This window comes from Anas acuta, chromosome 1, assembly GCF_963932015.1.
Source record: "Anas acuta chromosome 1, bAnaAcu1.1, whole genome shotgun sequence".
Classification (NCBI taxonomy): Eukaryota; Metazoa; Chordata; class Aves; order Anseriformes; family Anatidae; genus Anas; species Anas acuta.
In genome coordinates this window covers 96076138-96100251 of record NC_088979.1, presented here as the reverse complement: position 1 = coordinate 96100251, position 24114 = coordinate 96076138, and the positions used below count along the sequence as shown (strand labels likewise).

The 24114-nt window shown below is 43.8% G+C and overlaps 1 protein-coding gene across 2 annotated transcripts in view; it reads left to right on the top strand.

Moving 5' to 3' along the window:
• The window catches only part of HUNK (hormonally up-regulated Neu-associated kinase), a 57052-nt gene that overhangs the window by 1888 nt on the left and 31050 nt on the right, over nucleotides 1-24114 (top strand). For both annotated transcript variants that reach the window (XM_068689328.1, XM_068689335.1), the window contains exon 2: nucleotides 17611-17903. In XM_068689328.1, the coding sequence (XP_068545429.1) occupies nucleotides 17611-17903 (293 nt within the window). The remainder of the gene's footprint in view (nucleotides 1-17610; nucleotides 17904-24114) is intronic.

Below are 24114 nucleotides of genomic sequence, written 5' to 3'. Positions count from 1 at the left end.
GTGCCCAAACTGGATCTGCCTCGCAGCTGCCGGCAGCTCTGCCTACACGGAGCCCACCACAGGCGACAGAGCTCTGGCTGTAACATGAGGAAGAGAAGAAAAACATCTGCTTACCCGGGCTCCTTTCTTTAGGAGTGCATTTGAGAGGAGGCTGGGGCTGGCAAGCGAGCGTGTGCATCGAACGGGGAGGGAAAGCATGAGGCAGTGGGAGAGCCGGGACCAGCGGCACCGGGTCGTGGAAGGAGGCCCTGTGGGAAAAGGCTACCAGAGGCTGAGCACAGACCTCCTCCGGGGTGGAAACCAGGGTCAGGATGGCATTATCAGGGCTGCCCGAGAGCGCATGACTATGTGACAGTCGCCCCTTGACACCTCTCCATACCCACCTCCGCCCCCCAGCTCGGGACATTGCCCTGGAGCACGGCTGGGGGAGAACATCGCCCTGTTACGGCCTGTCCCCCAGTCAGTGGGGTGAGCCAGAAACCGTCCTCCAGTCCGTTCACTTGCAGAGGAAAAGTTAATCTGCAGGAGGGAGTAGTCAGTGCGCCTGCAAGTGGAGTTCAGCAAAGTGAGCCGTGGAAACAAAGCCTTCTCCTGCGGACAGCCCGCTGGATCGTCCCAGTCGCTGCATTTTTCTAGGCTGATGTTTTATGAGTCTATTATTCCAGGATTAGTGCCTGCATGTATTTTCAGAGGAAAAAAAAATAATAATTGACATCTGATTTTTGTTTTGTAAAGCAAAGGCGCTGTCTGAATTTCCATAAAATTGCTGTAATAGTGTGAAGTAGGGGTCTCACTGCTAATGCCTGGTAGCTGGTTTGGCACAGCCCAAGCTGCTACAGTCACCAGGTTATCTGACTTCAGCCAGGGGTGCCCAACCAGGTTTTGATTTGCAGCAGACTTTAGCAACTGAGGAGGAGTTAATGCGCATTATTGTTTCAGAAAACTGTGTATTTAGAAATGAAATCTGTGGATTAATGAGTCCCCAGCTAGGCTCAGATCCATTGCACTGACACAATGCATTGTACAGAATCAAGGCAATGCGGAGTGAATGCCAAAAATCTGCCATTACCTCACCCTGAAATCGCTAGGAGCTAAAGAGGTCTTCAAGAGAGCATGAGATGGTGCATGCTGTGGGCCAAACGCTAGTTGCTTTACCAGCTGCTCCAAGGGCAGCTGGCTGGATTATGCATTTGGAGTACAGCGTGTGGGACTGCAACCAGCAGCTCTTCCGAGCGCCTGAGCACGGGAGGGTGAGCTAAGGTGAGATCTTAAACCTTAGCTGCGAGTGTCTGCAGCGCTGGGCTTTAAATCCAATCCGCTGCAGTGCTTCTTGTGGTTTGTGTTACCATAATGTCAGGCATGTTATTATTTTCTGGGCTTGAAAAATGTTTGGTAATGCCTGATGCAATTAAGTGTATTTTAGCTGAGCGCAGGAGAATGCTGAACAGATTATTCTTTCCGTTGCTTTTGAACAAAAATATCACAGCCTATAATCTAAGATTTTGGAGTAAAAGGCTGATTTGTCAGATCAGCTCAGGCAGTCTTTATTGCCAGTCCTAAGGAAGCGTAGTTTCTCTATGAAGAGCAAGCCAATTTAGATTTAAATTGTGGCTATGAAACCCCACTGAGCTAGCTGTATTGTTATTCAGCTAACTTTTGCAGCCTGTGCACAAGATACTCCCGGATTGTTTCAAGCTTGAGGCTCGGCGTGGTCTATCTCTGGGCAGCAGAAAGCAGGCAATATTGCAAAATGATATCTTTGTGTAGTTTCAGACAGCTGAAATTGGGTTCCTGTCAATGCAGGGGGGTAATATGCTCTACTGGTAGACCGGACGGATTGTGTCATCCTCTGTGGACCCCGATGAAATGTCTCAATAACTCCACACAGCATCACAGGATGGCAGTATGTTGAGGGGAGAGAACGGCGTGAGCATGAGCCTTTATAAACAAACTTGACCCGAGATTGCTTTTGTCTACTGTTAGGTACAATCTTTAGCTCGACAGAAAAAAAGACATTGAAGCAAATTGAATCATTTGACTTCTCATCCACCAAAAAACGTGTTTATCAGTTTCTTTAGCGCTATTGTTAAGCTCAAAAAGGAGACATTTTTAGTTACAGTGAATCGAGTGGTTTTCTGTAACAATGCTACTTAGTGGGAAGTGGCTGCTAAAAATACAGTTTACCAGCTTCTATGAAGGCAAAGCAATTAATATCGAAAGTGGCCTTTTCACAAAAGGGTTTGCTTTCAGAATGCGTTTCTGTGTTAAAGATGCTTAAAAAAATGAAAAGAAAAAAAACCTAAAACACTGCATTTGAGATTCCTGGAAGTGCCAGGGCGGCTGCGTGGGCTGTTGCGCCCCAGGGAAGGAACAGGGAAGGTGTTCTCAAAGGGCACCTGGGCAGCAGTCCCGCAGGCTCTGTCCCCTGCTGGTGGCACGTTGCTCTGCCTGCATTTTCCAGAATTACACGCTGGCACAGTGGGTGCATTTCTGCTGGGACATCACGGTCTGTCGTCACCTTCTGAAGCAGATCAGTGGGTGCAAGAGCTGGGGGGAGCTGCACGGCTCTGCACCTCTGCGGTGGGTGCTGAGCCATAGGGCTCAAGCTGCCTGCAGGGAGGCAAAATGGGATGCAGAGGTGTTACAGAATCACAGAATCACAGAATTTCTAGGCTGGAAGAGACCTCAAGATCATCGAGTCCAACCTCTGACCTAACCCTGCTGCTGCCCTACACCAGCCGAGGCTGTTGGCTCCTAAAATCCTTGCTGTGGCGGGGAAGGCTGTCAGACAATCTGTACCCTAGTCTCAACATCCCGTTTCTAATCCCTTGCTGGCATCGAGGACATTTGTTGAGTTGCTCATGGGCTCGCTACCAGGAGCAAAGGCTGGAGTGATGCGTTTTGCATAATTCCTGTCTTCCAGCAGTGTCCCCTAGGAAACTCACCAACCCTTCAGGATAATATAGCCAGATGGACACAGAGAAACATGGACAGAAGTAATGCCAGCACACATCAGTAGATGTTACAACGCCATACACATTTTATGCTTTGCATTTTATGCAAAGTTAACACATGCTATGGAGTTACATTTGCCTTGAGTAAATTCACTCTTTTCCTCTTATGTTCTGCCATGGACTTGAGGGGATTGGGGCTTGACTTGGTGGCCAAAACCCTTTGGGTGCATCAGCAGGTGAGATTTTGCCTTGTTCCTGCCCTTGATAACTGTGCCAGCCCTGCAACATTGCTGCTCTTCCTTTGGGAAACCAAAACCTGATGGGGACTTCACATGAAGGACTTCTGCATCAGGATTTGCCGTCATCAGCCATGCCTGTATTGCAAGATCCAGGGCTGCCCAAGTAGAAATGCTGGCTTGGGAACAGAGAAATGTGGCTTATACTCATATGTAGTCAGTTCTAGGATAACTTTTTGAGTTTGGGGGGCTGTGTGTGCATGGGGGTCACTTCCAAGCCATTTTACCAAGCAAGTTGGCCAGAAAGTTACTTTACTGCAAACAAAAGTTGAGTTTCTAATGTGATCATCGGTCTTTCAGTCCAACCCTTTGTTTTTACTCCCAAATACTGTCAGTATTGGGAGTATCAAATACTGCAGATTGTCCTTCCTCCAGTGATACTTGTATATCAGTTTCCTCAATGTGTTTGTGCTCTCACTGCAAGTATTTAATGAATAGTTCTCTTCTTAGCTCTTCCTCTACATATTTTAACATTTTATCTATACCCCCCCAAAAAAAGGTTGCTTAAGAAAGTACTTACCATAAATTTGCATGGTGGCTTTCTTCTGGGATTTTTATTAACAGCTGCCAACTGTTACACCTGGATGATGTGTTATGGTGCCGCTCTTAATTATATGCACCGAGGAAGTGAAATGAGGGTGTTTCTGCAGCCTTGATTTTGACATTTCTTTGCTTCTAAGTGTTTGCTTTCACAGCTTTGACACCATTCTTTTCACAGAGGTTTGTGTACGTGCACGCAGATGCATAATTTGTATTGAAGCCACTAAACACATGCTTTTGTTAACATGCAGTACTTCAGAGAAGGATTTCAAGGGTGCTGTCATGGCTGCAGTGACATGAGTAAGGACTTGGCTGGAAGCAGGACCAGACAACCAGATGCTTTGTCAGCACAAAGTTCTCCAAAGCGTGTTCATTTAAGAATCTGAGCACGGGGCAGAATAAACACCAGACTGCTGATGTGTGCTCACCTGCTCCGTCTCTTGTATGAGCACCTGCTAACAGTTGGTTCATCAGGAGGATAACCAGTTGCAACAGGCACTTGTTATAAAGCCACACTCTTGACTCTAACCCTTTTCTGTGTTGCATGCTTGGAGTAAGCAAGAATAGGCCTGAATAGGCAAGAGCGCCTGTTCATTATTGCAGTCTGCTGCTTCCAGGAAGCTTGTTTTAATATTTATCAGCTGTAGCTTGCAACTTGTTCTGCAATGAGCTGAATTGATGCACATGTGGCAGTTGCTTATCCTCTTGAGATAATCTGCTTTCAAGTTTACATTCAGCAGTTTTAAGGACGTCACTAACAGTGCATGTCAGCAATGTGCTGCTTTTCATACAGACCGTTATAATTTTAGTGGCATAGGCAGGATTGAGGGAAGCTGAGTGTTGAGGCTGAATTGATACCAGGTGTAGTTCTTCTGTGGCACTCACATCTGGATCCCTGTATTTGTTCTCCCAAGTTTTGTGTTTTTAACATATTTAATGATGTGTAAAGCTGCGAGCCTGTTTTTGTAGGCATGCCTTACCTACAAGAGTGTTAGTAATTAAAACACGTCTAGCTTTCCACCTCTTGCAGTTTGCTGTATCCCTTTTTACACTAATGAGCTGGGGAATGCTACCATAGCTTCATGCTTTTCAGTGGACATAACACATTAGGCATCTTCGCCCCTCTGCCCTCGTGAGTTATTTGTTAGCGTGCACTCAGGAAAGTGGATGCTATTAATGAGCAGCACTTACCCTTCACAAGGAAACAGCCTCACAAGTAAAGCAGCCATGAGGTGATGGGATGGCCCTGCTGGTGACTGAATTGCAATAATAGCCTAAAAGCCAAGCTGTTGTGTCGTATAAATAACAATAGACAAATAGACTGAAAGTTTGCGTGCATATTATGCTAGTGTTTGAGATCTTAGAGAGGGATCTAAAACCATCCACAACCAGTAGTTATGTAGATATTGGCCAGAAGAAGAGTTACGTGGGTTGCTGTGTTGGTGTTGACCTGGCAGCATGGGGTGCAGCTGGACCAGGATAGATGCAGGCTACCCCGAGTACCTTCTGCCTGCAGTGTGCACTTTGCACTACTTCTCTTCCAGATTGGCTTAACTACTATTTTCAGCTAAGCTGAGGAGCAAAAACCTCAAACCTCTTCATTCTGTGTCTCTGTAAAACCTTTTCTGCTCTACTTTCCTGATGTGCTTGCTGTCTGTTGGCCAATCTCCTCGAGGGCATGAACTCAGCGGTGCCAGTGTTTTCAGTGGGCTGATGGAGCTGGCGCTGATGAAGAGAGACAGGGAGTTTTTTTCTGGTAAGTTTTACTGCAGAAGGAGAGAAGCTGCAACCACTGGCATGACCCCGTGGCCCATGCTAGGACAGAGGTGCCCGTTTCTAAGCTGTTGAGGTGAAGCACTGCCAAAATTGTGTTTGGTGTCGGTGCTTGTAGGGAACAGAGTCAAACCTCCTCCCGAAGGGAAAGACCACTTCAGGAAAGAGTGGTTGAACATTTAAAGTGGTACCCAAGAGAGATCACCTAGAAAAACTGGTGCTGCCTCAACCAAAGCTTTCTTTTCTGAGCATGCTCTGCTGAAGTACTGCGCTGCTGAGCTGCAAGTCTGGCACTTCCAACGTGGGTCCCAGTCGAGCTCTTCTCATTCTTGGTGCGAGATCAGGTGCCACCAGGAAAATCATCGCAACAAAGAGAACTAAAAAAAGATAAGTTATATATAATGAAGTTCCTTTGCTTTCTGCCTGTTGTGGAAGATTGTCATGGAAACATTTTCTTTTCTTTTTTTTTTTTCTTCAAAGAATAAATTTATTTTCTGTGATTAATGTCCACAGAACTAAGGGAGAGAACATATATATATATGAACTTTATTGGCAACACCCTTAGATTGGCTCCCAATGACTGTAAATATTTTATCTCCTGTATTTTAAATTACTAAACTGGGCCTTGAAAGCAGTGGTTCTTGTTGATGTAACAAACGTCCTTTTCTCTTTTTTCTTTTTTCTTTTTTCTTCCTTTATTTTTTTTTTAATCATAAAGCTGTACTGGTGTTAAGGCACTTTAAATTAGGGACACTTGGTCTTCTGTAAGTCCAGTTATGGATGTGATCACTAAAATGTGAAGCAGGGACTGCTTAATATGAAACATGCCACAGGTCCGTGATCATGCAAGGGGCAAGCGGCATTAGCCGCAAGGTTTCTCCTGTGAGGAGTGGTGCTGGAGGAATGTTACTCGGTATCACTTCTCCGCTTTTGTTTCCCCACAAGTAACCCGAGATCCTCATCCATCTTGCTGTGACAGAAGACGTTTTCAGCGTTAAAAACGCGAGTTTTAGTTTATCAGAAGCAGCTGGATAGGATATGGTTCGTTTGTGACCGAGGCATGGAGCGTGCCTTGCTGTGCTCCAGCGCTCGCTGCTTCCTGTTGTCCTAGCAGCTTACCGGGGCTGTGTCTGGGTGAAGAGGACCTCTGGTTTCCCAGCAGTTATCACACAGCTTCCTTCATGCTTGTTGTGAGTAGCCATCATCTTTTTTTCCATGTAAAATAAGGGCCTTGCTCCTCTTAGCCAGCTTTCCCTCAGCTGCAGCGGCTGCACATCAGGCCCCCATGTGCTCGTGTAACAGGACCTGAAAAACATCTTTCCCTCTAGCTGTTAATACCTTGAGCTCAAAAGAGATCTCGAATTGAGTGATGGATGGTCTTTTAGCATGTCAAAGAGCCCTTCTCTGCAAAATAGCTAATATTTGGAAAGTGATACCGGGCAAATATTTTTACATTTCAATGGCTGGGCAAATCCAGCCATTTCAGGCATTCAGACACACGCTTTCTTCTTGCAGCACATGGCCCAGGCCTGAAGGCTGGTTTTGACAAGCTCGTAAGGATTTCTTGGGGAACCTTGGTTTTGCATCCTCATTTATCTCCGCCTCCAGCTTTCTGCCGCCGCCATGTCCATCGGTCTCTGCATAATCTCTCTTGACTTGTGTAGATATCACTAGAGGCCAGCAAGGTAAAACGTGCTCCTGTCCCTCGGGGGACACTGTTATTGCTACCCCATTAATTAGCTGACCAAGAGAGCAGTGAAAGGTCACTGGAATTGGTTTCTTTCTGCCAAAGGCCAGGCAGATCCCACCCATGACCCACTCAGGACAAGTCGTGTGTCCTGCCTGTAGATGTGCCAGCGCTGTAGCAGCACAGGCTCCTGAAAGTCCTGCATCCATACATCGTACACATTCTGCTGGTTTGGACATAGAGCACCAAGGAAAAGCATAATTTGTGGGGATTTCCATACAGAACACATGGGAAAGGGCAGAATTGCTGCAGCCCCTTACCTCAAAACCATCTCCTGGCAGTCACTGAAGGTCTGGCCGTGTCCGGTGGCAGCAATGCTCACAGATAAGGGTACTTCATTTGGTTTGAAAATGGAGTGAAACAGAAGATGAGGGGGAAGAAGGTACTTAGCTTTACGGAAACAGCTGAGCAGAAGTATGTCCAGCAAAGGATAACTGTAGTTACCCATGAAGGATGGCTTGATGTTACCTGTAAATATGGCATGAAGTAAAAAAGCATGTTGAAGAGAAATATGGCTGGGCATGGCTCTCTTCCAGTGAAGCTGAGCTGCTCTGTGGAAATAGACCATGTCGAACAAGGCATTACGTGTGTGTTAGATCAGCAGTTACCTCTGTTTCCTTCCTGACTGACTGAAGGAGGAGGAAGCATTGCAGAGATATGGGGAATGCTGTACCATGTAAAAGGGCATGAAGGTAGATCACGAGGAAGCTCTGACCAGTCTGTGCTCACAGCCTTGCAATATTGACTGTTTTAAAGCCTTCATACAATCTGCCCTTGCACATAGCGTGGTAGGAGCAGCCCTGTAGTATGTCCTTACAAACACCAGTCCCTTGATACATCAGGACTCTGGCTCCTCACAGAAACACTAATTCGACTGTGCTGATGCAATAGGCAGCAGCAGCAGCGTGGGCGAGTAGGGCTGTCTGCAGGAGCATCAATATTTGCCTGAGTCCTCGTGACACTTCGTGTCTTCTGTGCCACAGAGCTCAGGAAAGGATGTCGGATGGAGCTTTCAACATTTGCATCCCTTGATGTGACTGCTAATTGCTCCCAGCCTGCCTTGCCTAGCTCAACTCCAGTCTTCCTGTGCTGTGCCTTGCCCCTGTCTCAGCTGGGACCAGAGAGGCTTCTCACCTGTACAATTATTAAAGCTCAAAGGGATCACGGTGGTCATCCGGCCTGACCTTCTGTGTAAGACAAGAGCTGGTATTCTCTTTGGGCGTATCTGTATCAATGTTTTGTTGAGCTATTGCACACTCTGGGGGTGGGGGGATTCAAAATCTACTTTCATCTCTGTAAGATAAGATGTTCCTATCACTGCTTCACTGCACCTGAATAACATGGATCGTGCTTACAGCCTGAGTTTGCCCAACATTACCTTTTGGGCAGTTAATTTTGTTTTATTAAAAAGCTGTCTGTTATCAGCAGTCCTTTCCTCCTGCAGGTACTTGCAGAAAATCATCATCACTGCTTAGTTTTCTTTTAATTAAAATTTTTGAGCTTCAGTCGGATACTGTGACAAACAGTTCTTGGACCTCAGACTGTTCCTGAAGCTCTTTTCAGAACTCTTTGCAAACTTTTAACATCATTCTTGAAGTGCTTGTGCCAGAACTAGATATTGTAATCTAATAATAGTGCCCAGTGCCATGTACAGGTGTAATTAATACCTTTTCTTACCTTAACAAATACATCCTGCTTATGCTTTTAAGGATTACATTTAAGTTAGCTGTGACATCAAGAGGGTTCATTTGCTTATCTGAATCCTTATGCACATTGCTGGATACTGTTGTCATTGCACTGTAGGTAATGGTAAGATTTTTTTCTTATCTCCCAGTGATTTGATTCCATTCAAGTTACCTTCAATCTGAAGTATACGAATGAGCATACTCTGAGCTACTTTCCTGTTTATAAAAGTTTATTCCCCTTTAGGGGCTGATTTAAAGTTTTCCTGGCTGTCTAGTCTGCCAACAGAGAGAGTGGTCCCCTGCGAACTAAGACATTTATCCTGTACTTATCTCTACAGCAGCTGTTTTTATCTCTTGCTAAACCCCAAACTCTTGGCTTACACTGTCATGGACTCTGAAGAGAAGACAATATTTTAACAAAAGTGACTCCTCCCTATGTTTTTTAATTGTTGATTTTACTAATTCCAGAGCAAATACAAATGAAACAGAATATATAATTCAGCTGTCCTGCAAAGAGCAAACACAAAAGTTATCAAAGGCTGAACATCACCACTCAACTGTGAAGCAGAGAGACGATACTGCTTGTTTAACATGAAATCTCAATGCATCTCTAATTGTATTGCTGAGAAGCCTTTTCAGTGCGTATACATGCACATGCATGCACGTTTAAGTCAGTCTCTGATCCTCCTATTCTATTCATAGCAAGCACACAAGGCAAGTATAAAAGGTATCAGATGGCCATGGTTGAATGGTTGTTCTTTTCTGTCCTTGATAAATAGAACAGATGTCATTCTTGTGGAAAAGTCTGCCTTCACGCGTTGCTGTAGGTTTGGATGATTGCTTACTTCCTTGACGTGAATGGCTAGGCTGTAAAGAGAATGGTTAACAAGCGTTTATCTTGTAATACTTTTAGAAATGCTCTGCAGTCTGCTTTGAGAGCAGTTCTTGAAAGGCGAATAGGATGCTGGCGTTTGTTAAGGAACTGGGCAGCCAAGCAGGATAGCTGAGGGGAGTTCCTCCAGAAGTGCCACCCTGGCACCTCTGAATTGGCTGCTACAGACTGCTGGGTAATTCGGTGAATGTCCAGCATCAGGCCGTAGAGAAAGTTAAGTTTGTGTTTATGTAATGGTGCATGGACGCAGCCACGTCTGACAGTTGAGCAGAAAAGCTCTGACTTCTCCCTGTCCTGAGCAGAGTATGCGTGGTCCTTTCTGCAGGTGTACAGCTTATTGATTGCTGGTATGCATTTACTTGGATGATCCTTTTCTTTAATGCTTTGTTTCTTGAGATGTTAGTACTTATGATCTATGAAAATATTCCCCTGATGTACTATCAAATTTACCAAGCTTTAACAGCTAAAGCAAAGAATAAACACTGTCTAGTGAAAGAAGTTAGCATTTTCTAATCCTTGGATTCAGTTATGAAAAGCAACTTATTATATGCCTGGTTGGTTGGTTGGTTGCCCAACCTGAGATACCCTGAAAGGGATTGCTCTCAAGAATACGCTGAGAACTGGGCAGGCTTCAAAGTTAGGTCTGTTTAGTATGCCCTGAATTGGCCCCCAAAAATCACCATCCAGCTTTGAAAACTAAGCTCAGAGTTTTGTAGTGAGAGCAGTGGTGATTACAAAGCAAGCCACGAGTGATGCCAGACACCTGTCACCAAAAGGAAGGAAAAAAAGAAAATGAATTCACTGCATGAGTTGTCTTGGTCACCTCAAAAAAATGGCTGGAGATCGACTTGCACTAACTATGGCTATTTGAAATACCTACATGGCCTGGCTCTTTGTCTCATTCTCCTCTAAACATAAATCAGGATATAAAGGTTTGGTTTATGGTGGAGGCTCAGTCTTTCCCATTGACCGTCCTGGCTGCACCCGGTAACCTGCGGCTCTGAGTTCCATGTGAATGGTCAGGGTGCACTGGGACAGTGCTGAGAACTGGCTCTGCTGCCTGGCTTGGCATCACCTCCAGCAGGGCTGCCACCAGCAGTTCCTGGAAAAAAAAAAGAAAAAGGAGGGATGTGGAAGTGGGGAGGGGAGGAGGTGTCCCTCCAGTAGTCTATAGCTGAAGTTTCTCCTCTTGTGTTGTGTTGGTCTCCTGGCCAAATCCCACAGTGCCTGCTGGATTCTTATTCAAACCAGCTTCCTCTCAGTTCAGCCGGAGCTCCTTTTGGCAGAGATCTGCAGGAACGGGCTTCCTCTTATTAAAAGTTAGGAGCGAATTTGCAGAAGGAAACTATTCAAGTGGCTGGATAAGTGGGAAAACTCTTAAAGAGTCCTCTAAATGTCATACCCTGATTTTGCAAGGTCACGTGCAGTCTTCTGTTCTCTATAAAGTTAAGCATGTTATAACATTTTTTGCTAGACCGGGGCTATTGCTATGAAACTGTTCTTCCAGTTGTTACCGCAAGCGTCTGACATGAGTATTGTTTAAGACCTCTTGACTTCGACTCAGCAAACAGGCCATTGAGAAAACCAATTTTCTGGCAAAGAGGAAGGCTTGCTTCCATTGAGATGCATCCGCCTGCCAAGAGACAGCCTGCGTAAAGGCATCCAATCTGGCGAGCAAGAAACCTGAGGCGAAATTGGGACCTGGGTTCCCTGGGTGCTAACATACCGTGTGACTGAAGTCACTGGTAGTCATATGCTTGCTAACTTCGTTTCATTCGGGCGGAATGATGGTGTGTCGTAACTGGATGAAGCCCGAGATTCACCAGGGAAAAGCTAGGTAGAGAGAGGTTTTTGTTGCAAAATCATAGCCTGAATAAAACTCTTTGCAGCTTTGGAGACAAACAAAACCCAGTAACTTAAAACACATGCACACAAACACCACCCACAAAACAAACAAACAAACAAACAAACAAAACCACTATTACCCTCCATCAATTTTGCATATATTTGAAAATCAACTCCATAGCAGGCTTGGCTTGCCACCCCCTCCAACGTTCTTTTGTTTTGTGTGTTTGTTCAACTTCATTGTGGTATCCAACATTTGGTTTCCCATCAGCAGGACACTGCAGGAATACCTATCAAAAGTATTACTCTTTGACCCATGGTTTCTCTGAATGTCTCTGTTGGAGTTACATGCCCCAGAAGGGGCAGGGAAAAGATGACCGTGGGTTATTGCTCTCTACAACTACCTGAAAGGAAGCTGTAGGGAGCTGGGTGTCAGCCTCTTCTCACAGGTAACTAGTGATAGGACTAGAGAGAATGGCCTCAAGTTGTGCCAGGGGAGGTTCAGGTTGGAAATGGGGCAACATTGCTTCTCAGAAAGAGCAGTCAGGCACTGGGACGGGTTGCCCAGGGAGGTGGTAGCGTCACTGTCCCTGGGGGTGTTCAAGGAAAGGTTGGACGTGGTGCTTAGGGACATGGGTTAGTGAGTGACATTGGTGGCAGAGTGATGGCTAGACCAGATGATCTTGAAGGTCTTTTCCAACCTTAATGATTCTGTGATTCTGTGGTTCTTCTGCCCACCAAGCGCTGGGAGGTTCCTCCTTCCTAGCACAACATCACCATCCTCAGTTTTGTGGGCCTGGCGTGCTGTCAGGGCACAGATCTGGGGAGCTGGGACTGCACAGCGTGTCTCTCACAAAGACATACAGGCTGCCCCTGGGCTTCCCTTGGGAGATGGCGGTGTGAGCCCAGCAGAAACCCTTCGTGTGCTGCGTGCTGGGTCAGCCAGAGACAGCATGTGTTAGAAGAAAGGCAGAGATAGCTTCGTCAGCAGGATACTGGGTATGGGTAGCCTTTTGTGGGGTGGTCTGCTGAGGTCTGTCTGTGGTCAGGTCTGAAGGCAGGGGTCTGTCTGTCGGGCAAGTCATTCCTTCTGTAATAAAGTTTTTCCCTGCCTTGCATTTGAGGGAAGAATGGAATAGGCAAGGAGGAACAAAGGCATTAATTGTCCTCACTTGGGATCATGGGGAAACTCCAAACACGTCCCCTGAGCCGCCTTCCATGCTTTGTTGCAATTTTATGTGAGAAGGTATGGTTGTTTATAAAGAGCATGCAAAATGTGCTTTCTCTGGATGCTGAAGCCCTTGCTCCCAGCTTTCTCCAGGCAACATCTGGTCCTTTAAACTGTCTCTTCTTGCTTTTTCTCAGGGCCTTGCTGTGACTGTTTTTGTGCTGTCTGGTGCCAGCCAGCTCCACCCCCTGCCTCTCTCTTGCAGCTTCAGAAACCCTCCTGAAGCACTAAGTGGCAAAAATCCTCCTCCCACGCGTGTCAAACGTGTGCCTTTATTTGGGTGATGGCACGTGCCTGTATTTGCCGCTGTTGGTTTAGCCGCTGGGTTCTGCAAGCAATGCAACCGTCTCCTACAACTATCTTTGGAGAATAGTGGTGTTTACACTTCCCCCTCACCTCCGTTCCAGTACATTTTAGCCCAGCCTGAACTATTTTAGTGCAACGATCGAGAGAAGCAGCAATTGCTCATATGATGTGTCACACCATAAACTTCAGGAAAGTAATTCATTCCAACAGTAATTCTAGGACTCTGGAACCAAAAATACGGCCTATTACTCATCTTCGTATCTCATAACACAGAATAACCTAAACCATTTATTTATTTACACAGCAAAGATTTAGCCAAAAGCAATGTGTTGAATGTCAAGAGCCACTGTTGATACATATTCAGAGTAATTACTTGCTTTATCATTTATTTTTATTTCTATGCCAATATTGGCTGGCAATTCAAGTCAGGAGATAAGCATGATGCAAAGAACCCCCACGTGAAACTTGGGAGAGCAAAACAGAATAATTGTCTTATCTTGAGTAGGTTATGAAAGCTTGAATGTGTTTGCTTTGTGGTTAGCTAGCATCTAGGGTATTTTCTATACTGAATGCTTTTTCCTTCTGCATGGATGACATTTTCAGGTGTATGCGTGCATATGCACCATACATGAGTCTGTGCATATTAAATGTGTCAGGGCACATTCCGTCTCCACTTACCTCAGTGTAACTCTGGATGAACTCAAAATCAAGGATATTGAGCTAAGTCAACCCTGGAGTTACTGAGCGCACATTTTGATCCATGGATTTCCTCTGTATGCTTAAGAATGAATTGTAAATTGGAGAAAAAATCCAAGAAATTCAAACAGGCAAAACCAAAAACTAAAACAAAAAACCTACAACAAAACAAAACAACAACACCAAACCAAAACAAACCATCGGAGCTCTGCCTGACAGTGCTGACTCCCTATCATGGGGTGCATTTCATTTATGAAAGAAAAAGGATCCTACGAGAAAACAAAAGCAAGAAGAGCAGTGCAAGGGAAAGGACAGTGACTAGAAGAGCAAAAGAATAAATGAAAGGAGTTGTAACGAAGATGAGCTGGGATGAAGAGAGATGGAGAGGCACAACAGCTAGAAGCAATTATGAACATCTGTATGACAGTCAATAGGTTGCTTATGTGTTGGGTCAACTGTGTATTTTTTTCTTTACATATATGGAGATTTCTTTAAAGCTTTTGAATTATCCCTGAGATGGAGAGAGAAAATCTATGGAGAGAGAAAAAATATTTCATCCATCTGAAATATTTCTGTAGTACCATGTGCTGCAGCATGGAACTGGGAGTGGAGGCAAGGTCCTGCTTGCACTGTCCCAGGAGCAAGCAAGGTGTCACAGAACCTTGTGTCCTCTCTGATATGGGAAATGCAAGCTTTCAGTACTCTTAATTGGTGTTTTACTCTTCTCTTTCCCCTGTGCAAAGCTGTTGCTGAAACAAAACTGTTATTGCCTCCTTTGTCAGCTGGCTGTTAGCTGTGCTGATGGACTTCTTGGACCCAATGCAAGGGATATTGAAGGTATGGAAAAGGCAGCTCAGACTCAAGATGGGGTCTGAAGGCAGCTCTGTTGGGATAGATAGGGTGCCTGACCAAGCATCTGTCAAAATCAAAGAGAAAATTTGTCCTTAAGACATAGATGGCTATTTCTTTGTGATGGTGAAAAAGTTTGCAAGTAGTCACATAGTCGGCTCTGTCTCCTGGGTTCAGGTGTTTGCCCTTGTTCCCAACAGCCATGCTCAGCCTGCGTAGGAGATATGCTTGTGTTTAGTAACGTGCTTTTTTTAGTCAATGAGTTCAGGATGACTTCCTGATATGGACAAGAGGTTACTGCTCCATTTTGTTAATAACCCATGTTGTGTATCCTGCAGCTGCAGAAAACAGCAGCATTTTCGTGTGCATTGTTCTCAACTTTTGCAGAGGTTGTGTTGTGCTGCCAGCAAACAAACTGGTATATCATGTTTCTTTTACCCACGAATTTGTTTGTCCTCACCAGAATAGCTTTTGTGGTTTGCTGTCCAAATAATCCATGCAAGCCTCTGTGTTCTTGGTCTTATTTCATTAGATTGAAGAACATACTAATTTAAGACTGTTTCCTTGGTGAATCACCTGAGGCTTTCAAAAATGGTTAAGTAAAGCTCTGATTTGCCTGTTGTCTTATCTTAAAACAGAATGATCTTTCTTTAATGTGACTAGTCAGGAATGTAGCTTCCAGGCATTTATGGCTCTGATGCTGCTCCACATTTCACCCAGGCAGCTGTCACGCATGTGGTGTTTAGCCTTGCCTTCTTATCAAGGGTATTTCATTAGAATCATCTTTTAACAGAAGAAATGTATCCAGCTAATAACGTATGCCACGATGCTGACTTCTATGTGTTAAGACAAACTATTAAGCCCAGACTCCTGTAGTTTTATTCTCCAATTTATCTGCTCATAAAAACTTGACTTTGACTCAAGGAGTTTGTGTTAAACAGTCTGGGCGTATTTTTATGTATTTATTTAATGCTTCTATTTTCTGAAGAAAAAACAAATTGTTTACTAATTCAAACTTTCTATTTCTTGTAGAAAAAAGGCTAGGCTAGCCAAACTGGGAGCTGTCACATGTCTGATGTGACACTTTCTCATGCGGGGAGGGGGCCAGGCATTTTGTGAACAACTTTGTAGCCCTGATGCCCAAGACCAGAAGCCTATAATGCGGTGGATTTTAACTGTGTAGTTGGCTGTAGCTGGAAGCAAGTGTGTTGTGAGTAGCATGAGGAGGGATGCTGTACAAGATGGAGATGGATGGAAGCCTGTTTGGCTTGAGCTACTCTCTGGATGTTGAGAATGAGCAATCCGGTCAGTAAAACTCCAAGATTTTCCCCATGTTTGTTATTTCTTCTCATCGTAGGAGTAAATTAATGCAGGAGGTCCTCCAAGGCCAAATCAAGGCACGCAGCAAAGATGCAAGTGTAGCATCTTTGTGCCCCCATCAGGGAGGGCAGAGGGATTGTGGCATTTTTTCTGCCTTCTCTTGGACCCGTACCTGTGCAAATGAGAACCTTTCCAACCAGTTTTGTGTAAAATTCAGCATCACACAGGAATACCAAGCACTGTATTCCCCTTCCCTCATCCTGACAAACAACTGTCACTTGGGTAATGATCAGTGAGCTGCTGGGGCTGGTGCATGCGTTAAAGGACTTCCTTTGTTGCAGAGCTCTGAGGAAATGAGGGGCAGGGGAGGAGGATCCAGTGCCTTTTGTTGCTCTGCTGGCATATGCTGTTAAATCATTGTCTGGCGCAGATGACCTGGAAGTCTGCTAGCACGCACTCTAAATAAGAAATCTCAATAAATAAGTATCTACAAATCTGAGACAGATAAAGGCAGATGCTAATTAATTGCAATTATTTAGTGCCTCCATTAAAACAGTAAAAGGAATCAGGTTCTTTAAGCATAGAAAAGAGTGATATCCTCACTGGTCCCGTCCTTTTGTTCTCATGTAGTGTCTGCACCAGCAGTAGGAATGAAAGCACTTCAACAGGGGCTAGACTGTGTCATAGGCTGTGGTGCAGAGTCTCTTTGCTTCTATTACATACTTTCATGATGGGCTTCAGTTGACTTGGACAGCTCTGAGTGGTATGCAATTTGGTACCCACATTTAAAAAAAAAAATTTGCCTTCTTGGATTTTGCAGAGTTGTTCAGTTCTAGAAGTAACAAGGGAACTGTCTTTCATGTATGTTTTAAAAGAGAAAAAGAAATGTGCCAAGAGAGTGGTACCAAAACAACTGTGGTGTTTTTTGTTTGTTTGTTTGTTTGTTTTTGTTTGTTTGTTTTTGTTTTTGTTTTTTCTTTTTTTTTCTTTTTTCTTTTCAGTCATGTAAAACTAACAGTTGGCTATAATTTCAGGAACTTGTAATGGAAGCAGATCATCTGAAGTCGTATGTCCTAAGCCAGGAAAAGCCAAAAATGACAGTTAACAACTTGTAAATACCAGCTTGGAGACTTTTTGAGATAGTAGATGAAATTATATGTCCAGCATTAAATATGCTCAGTATTTGGGAGTGGTTAATGAGAACATTGTCTTCCCTTTGTTACCTATTTCCTTGCAATAACTTTTGTCTGTCATCGCACAAGGGAGTAATTGTTAGTGGAGGCTGGGGTTGCAAAATCAGCTGTTTCTCTGACCTGGGCAGCTGTGCCTGAAACATTGGTGTACCAGTTGGGAATTACAGCCATTTATTTATTTATTTATTTATTTATTTTTATTTTTGAGGTTGTTTGTGCAGGTTTAAAGCAATAAATCATCAGTGTGCGACAGCTAATAACCCCCCTCTCCTCTGTTTTTCACTAGGTGGCAGTGAAAGTAATTGACAAGAAAAGAGCCAAAAAGGACACTTATGTCACTAAGAATCTGCGACGGGAAGGGCAGATCCAGCAGATGATCCGCCACCCAAATATAGCCCAGCTGTTGGATATACTGGAAACTGAGAACAGCTACTACCTTGTCATGGAGCTGTGCCCTGGTGGCAACCTGATGCACAAGATCTATGAGAAAAAAAGACTTGAAGAGCACGAAGCACGCAAATACATCAGGCAGCTTATTCTGGCTGTAGAACATCTTCATCGGGCAGGAGTAGTCCACAGGTAATCTTTAAAACCCTCTCTGGAACAAATTTACCTCAGAGCCTCAAAGTGGCGTCTATGCATGTATTTATATAGCAAGGTGACTTCCTTTTGAAAATGTATTACAGCCAGCTTTTTGGCTAATCTTTAAGATATTGTTTAGTTGTTCATATTTTAGACAGTAAAGGTACCTCTAGAAAGAACTTATCTAACTGTTTAACTTCAGAAAAAGTGCACAGTAGCTGCATCAACTGCATGTCCTTAAACATAGGCCTGTACTACATCAACATAGGTCTGTCCTACACTAGTACTATTTTGCTTCTTTGAAGCTCAGTACCAACATTAACTACTGTATGGTTTCACTGTGTCTTTGAGGAGGTCATGTCTGCTGTTTCGCTGGTGGAAATACAGCAGTTCAGGGAGATGAACTGGTTTGTCCAAAGTCTGTCAAGGATGAAGCCTAAATGGTTTCACAGAAGTCCCTTGCTTGTGCTTCTCTGCTCTTTCCACTAATTGTATTGCCCCAATGGGACCTCGCAAGATCGGAGAAAGGGAAGTACAATCCAGAGTATGCAGCTGTTCACTTCATCTTGCAGTGTCTTCTCAGGAGAAATCCAGAGCTGCTGCAATGCTGTGTGATGTGTTTCTTTCTTTAGGACCTTGTTTTAATCAGTGCATAAGCAGGATGTTTACCTGGGCTCAAGGGGAAACAGGACAAGTTAATCAAATAGAGGTCTGCTGAGGGTTTCGGAATAAGGAATAGCCTTACTGTACCTCTGCCTGAAGCCCATGAGCAGCACCTGGCAGAGGCTGGGAGTGCACAGGTGGAGATACCACACATGATTGCCTGCCCCTATTTCCTTCTCCACTTATGTGCTCTTGGCTGCTATGGAGACAGGAGGATGGTGGGCTGATGTACCTTTGGTCTGACCCAGTATGTCTCTTATTCTGTTCCTAGGTGTATTTATAGGATGTTGTCTAAGAAGGAGACTACACTTTCTAAATTTGGGATGACGGGAGTCAAGTCTGAACTCCCACAGATTTGCCACGTGGCGCTGAGCACATCATGTAGGCCCCATCCTCTCGGTAGCAGGAGCAAGGCACCTGCATAATTCTGCAGATCTGGGACTTAATACCACCAGGCTACGCTGCCAGGCCCGGCTCCACACACCCAGAAAGATGCTTTTTTTGGTCTCGAGGTCTCTCTGTTTGTTCCCTACAGTCCTTTAGGGGTAGGTGCTACGTGCACCTATAACCTCGGGTACACTGAGGTCTTATCTCAAGCTAAGCTTCTGGTACCACTGCACCATAAATATTTGAGCAGCAGCCAGGTCTTGTCTGCAGGTTCTCTATCAGCAGCTGAACTGCTGATCTCTTTAAATTATTAACCCTACAGTTTGGGGCATGGAAAAGGAAGAAGTCTATTTATTGCTTTAAAGGATCAATTCATATCCTGTATGTAGGGAGATGAGGTGTGGGGAAAGAAAAAGGTCAAAGTTTCTGAAAAGGGCAGAGAAAACCCTGTCAGGAACAGATGAGGATGTTGAGCTTCTAGCAGCAGCACTGAGTTCAGCAGCAGAAGTACCTATCACAGGGAAATCTGCCCTCTGCTTAATGTCATGGTATCCAATGTGCTTATGGTGGGCTGGCGGGACTGACTGATTCACTTGCTGGTCAGTGGATCCAAACCATCATTACACATCTGGATAACTAGCAGGTCCAATTCTAGTTATACTGATAAAATATTTTCTCTGGCTTAACTGTTAGCATCTTGACTTACTATATTAACAAGGTATGTAGAGCAGCACAGAGACACAAGAAAAACACGGGCAGCCCAATCCAAATTTCTTCTCCCATCCCTCAGTGTGCAATAGAGGGACAAGGACTAGTAGTCACCGCAGGAGTTGTCCTTCAGCTTCTTGGGCTTTTGACCGTGGCAGCTATAAAAACAGACTACTTAACTGAAGAGGGGAAAAAATAGTGCAGAAGTCTGATTCATGCTCACCCTGGATGAAATGACAGTGTTCTGTTGTTGTTATTGTTGTTATTTTTAAAACAGGTAAAAATAACAGAGCTTTCATTGAGGTGGTGATCTGTGGGTGTTCGCATTTGCTGTGTGTGAAACAAAACACAGCATTGTAGGCCAGGAAGCGGTCTGCTGTTTGCCTCTCTCAAAATGTTTTCATCATTCACCCTGAATCAGGCAGAGCATTGAAAAGTGTTCACTGAACCTTTGATTACAAAAGTCACAGGCATTTTTGTCCGCATTATTCAGGGAATAATCTAGATGACTTGCCCTCTTCTATAATTCAGGATGGAAAAAAAGCCAGAAAGAAGTTGCATTAAATTTGGTTACATTATTTGATGAGCATTACTCAGCTGGCTTCATGATTTACAATCAAGACTTGGCATGGCAGAAAAGCACTCTGACAAGAGAAGGGACCCAGAACTCAAAAGAAAAGCCTCTTTTAGGAAGCAGTGTGACATGCAAGCAGTCTAAAGATTTTCGAGAAACCTCACTTTAATTAGAGAGATTAAAAAATTATTTGAGTTTGACCATATTTTGAATTAGAAATATTTCTTCTATGATATATAAAAGCTGCAAGCACCCCAGTGTAGGAACAGCATCTCTGATGAGAGTGTCCAGGTTTCAGTGGCCACTTTCTGGAGAAAGAAATGCAGCTATTCTAAATATAATTCCATGTAATCACTTGTGTTTCATTACTTTTATCAGAAGAGCTGGTTGGTTGCTAAAAATACACTTGCAACAAGCTCGACTGTGAATCAGGTAGGAATATTTATCTTTCCCTCTGACAGAAGAAAACAAACCCAAATGGCAGTATCTGGTGAAGCTTTCTCTTTTCAGAGGGTGTTTACACAGGCCTTCATGCTGTCAAAAGGCAGGATGAACAATAAGCCCCTCGGGAGCATAAGGACAACAGAGAAAACGAAGTGAAAGCCTTGGTGCTTGCAACTGCATCCCACAGGAAATTCTCAACAACCCTTTTAAAGTAATTTTAACAAAATTCAATCCCATTCAGTGCAATTACTGTCAGGATGTCAAAGAAAAGAATTTAATAATGTATTGGTAGCAAAGGTAGCTTTCTGTGTTCCCCCTTTTTCAGTCTTCGTGGCAGTATATTCATACCTTCCACTGCCATTTTTTAATTAAAAGCAGATCAGGAGTTTGAGAGACATAAGAAAATACTTGAGGTTTTGAGTGGAGTTTGTATATTTTTCCATAATACCCTTCTGCTCTTTCCCTAGCACACCAAGAAGCGTAAGGTGGTATGATGATGCAGTTGCTTAGGGTGCTACGGGAGTCCTTCTTTGATACCCACTAATTTGACGTGTGCTGGCTTTGGTAACTTCCATCCCATTAATTTTAAGTGCCAGTAATCTGGCTGCTGATGCAGTATTTATGACAGATTCTGCACTACAGAACAAAGTCTCTATTTGAAGTGCAAAGCTGGTTTGTCTTTCTATTTTATGTCAGATTTCAAAATTACCTTTAGGCATTCTCTCTTGGACTGCTCTGCTGTAAACAAACTAAACATTGTTTTAGTAAAGACAATGGAACAAATTCCACTTTTACAGAGTCAACCGCATTGAATTCAGTGACTTTGTGGCTGATAGAAGAATCAGGCTCAGTAAACAACACTTTGATAACAAAGCAGTGCCTTTGAAATGTGTGTTAACACGATGATGAACCCAAAACTCTGCACCCTTCCCAGCTCTTTCATGGGGCTACAAAGTGAGCTTGTGGGTTGGTAGTTGAGATGTGATTTTTGGTGGCACAAGCCCAAGGTAGTGTGCTAAGTGAAGCAGGTTTGTGTTGCTCTGTGGAGTCACTGGCTTGAGTAGGGGTTTCCGAAGCAAAGCCAGGGAAAAATCAGCTCCATCAACAGAAGAACAAACTCCAAACCTAAACAAGACATCCTATGAATCACGTCCCACTCTGAACTGAAGGTCTCCAGCAACTGCATGTCTTCTCCCCACCTCAGTTCCACATACTGTGGTACGTGTACAGCTGCATGGCCCTCTCAGTCACAAAGCAGCTGTGTCCCGTTGAAAAGTGCAAGCCATTTTCAGAATTACAGGAACCTCTGAGTCTGCAGGGACCTGCATATATGCCTGATGTTTAATTGCTCTGCATCTTCCCATTGTCTTCCAAGAAAGACTTCAAGCATTACGTGTGTCATAGCAAGTAACTCGCATTCTGCCTTGCAGTATACTACCATTAAAAGTGTGCAAAAAGAAATCTCACCAGAATACATATGGTGGGATGTTTGCTTTTGTTTGTTTGTCAACCGTTTTATAATGTTGTGCATGAAATTCATTGTTCCCTAACTTTTCAATGTAATGGTGCTTTTTTTTTTCCATTGCAAGGAATTAATGTAAGCATTCAAACAAAGTAGCAACCGAGATAAGCCTGTCTGTAAATAATGATAATCATAATATAGTAATAATAATTAAAACCAAACAAAAACACTTATGTTGGAACCAGATTGAACTAACATAATAAAACATTTAGAAACTTGAGGGAAATCAGTGCTGTCTCTACGGGATGATCCTAAGAGAGACATAAAACCAGATTGTACAATCACGCTTTTTGTCAAAAAGCAATAACGGGTGATTTGGTGTATTGTTAAAATCACTTAAAGTACTCACAGAATAAGCCCTCTGACCAGCAGGCTGTGTTTGCACTCCTGCTGCCCAGGACATGGGTGCCAGGTTCCTGCTGTACATCGGTACCAGTCACCTATGAGCACTGCTGGTGGCCATCCCAGTGGGATCAGGCTGCGGGGTGGTCCTGCCCTGCGCTCTCTGGATAGTCCATGTCTGTGTAGCAGTGGTTCTCCAGCTATGGTCTAATCTGGCTTTTCTTGGTCTGGTTTTGTACAGCTTTGTGATTCTTAGACAGGTTCACATGGAATCTTTTCATTAGGTTGTACCAAAGAGTGAAAATCTGTTGTCCTAGTTCCCAGCGTCACACCAAAAAAAGGGCTTTCATGTTGATGTGGACTGACAAAAATGTGGTATACATGAACTATTAGATCAGCTACTGCTTGGTGGCAAGTCTGCTGAGAACAGACGTATGGGTGAATGGCTTTTATTAACCAGGTCTGATTGCACTCTATACTGAAGCTATATTTATTTATTTTTTCCTCTGATAGCTTTAAGATTCCCTGTAATATTTATCCTTAGTTTTATTTTTTAACCATGAATCCTTTTAAATATCTTGTGTTTATTTTTAGCCCTTCTGTCACTCATTTGTTATTTTAGTTGCTTGCATGTCTTTTCACCTCAACTTATAGCTTTCATCTTTCTATTTTCTTTCCTCTATTTTTAAAAGTTTACCTCTTTTTAGCTAATGTTTAATGTACTCGGAACTTCCAAATTGCCTTGCTTCTTGCTTTGAGAGTTTGTTCTGAATGTTTCAGCGTACGACTCAAAGTCCCACTTGGTTCTGTTGGTTTTTCAAGTCTTCTTTCTTTTCCATACTGTTTTTTTGGCACTCTCTCTTGTTAAATACCTGGCCCCGATATCTTTCTAGAGGCTAATCACCCTGTCTGTGGAAAAATCTCCATCTGCAAGCAATAAAGGCGTGACACGTGAAGAAATAAGCCCTTTTTTGGCAGTGGGGGGAAGTGGAAGTGGGTTGATCTGGATCCATCTGGCAAGGCACGTCACTCTTGTACCAAGCAATTTCTCAGCCGTGGTGGTTACCATACGGCAGAAGCTCCCTTTGGAGGAGGCAGAGAGGTGGGTTTGTAGCGCGTTGCAATGCATGGAGTTTCCTGCAAAGAGAGGAATGCCACCAAATAGCAGAGATTTGCAAAATATTCTTCTTCAATAGATTTATGTATCATTTCCCCTCTTTCTTTTCATGCATGAAGCAAGGAAAATCTGCGAGAAATGCTAGCTAGGGTATGGAAACATCTGTTCAATAGGGAGATGGTCATTGTGATTGTACGGGTGAAGTGAGTGTCATCCTACATGCAAATATTCTTTTTTCTTAGATTTATTTGAAAGATAGCATGGACATAAAATGAGGGGAGAGGAACATTTAAAAAAAAAAAAGGCTTGGAGTTGGTCACAGTTATTTTTATTTCCCAGATCCTTTCTTGTGAAAGTGCTTTGTTTGGTTTGGTTGGTTTACTTGTCTTATTTTATTAAGCGTATATCTTCATCTGCAATAGAGGCATTCTTCATTACTCCCTCTTCCTTA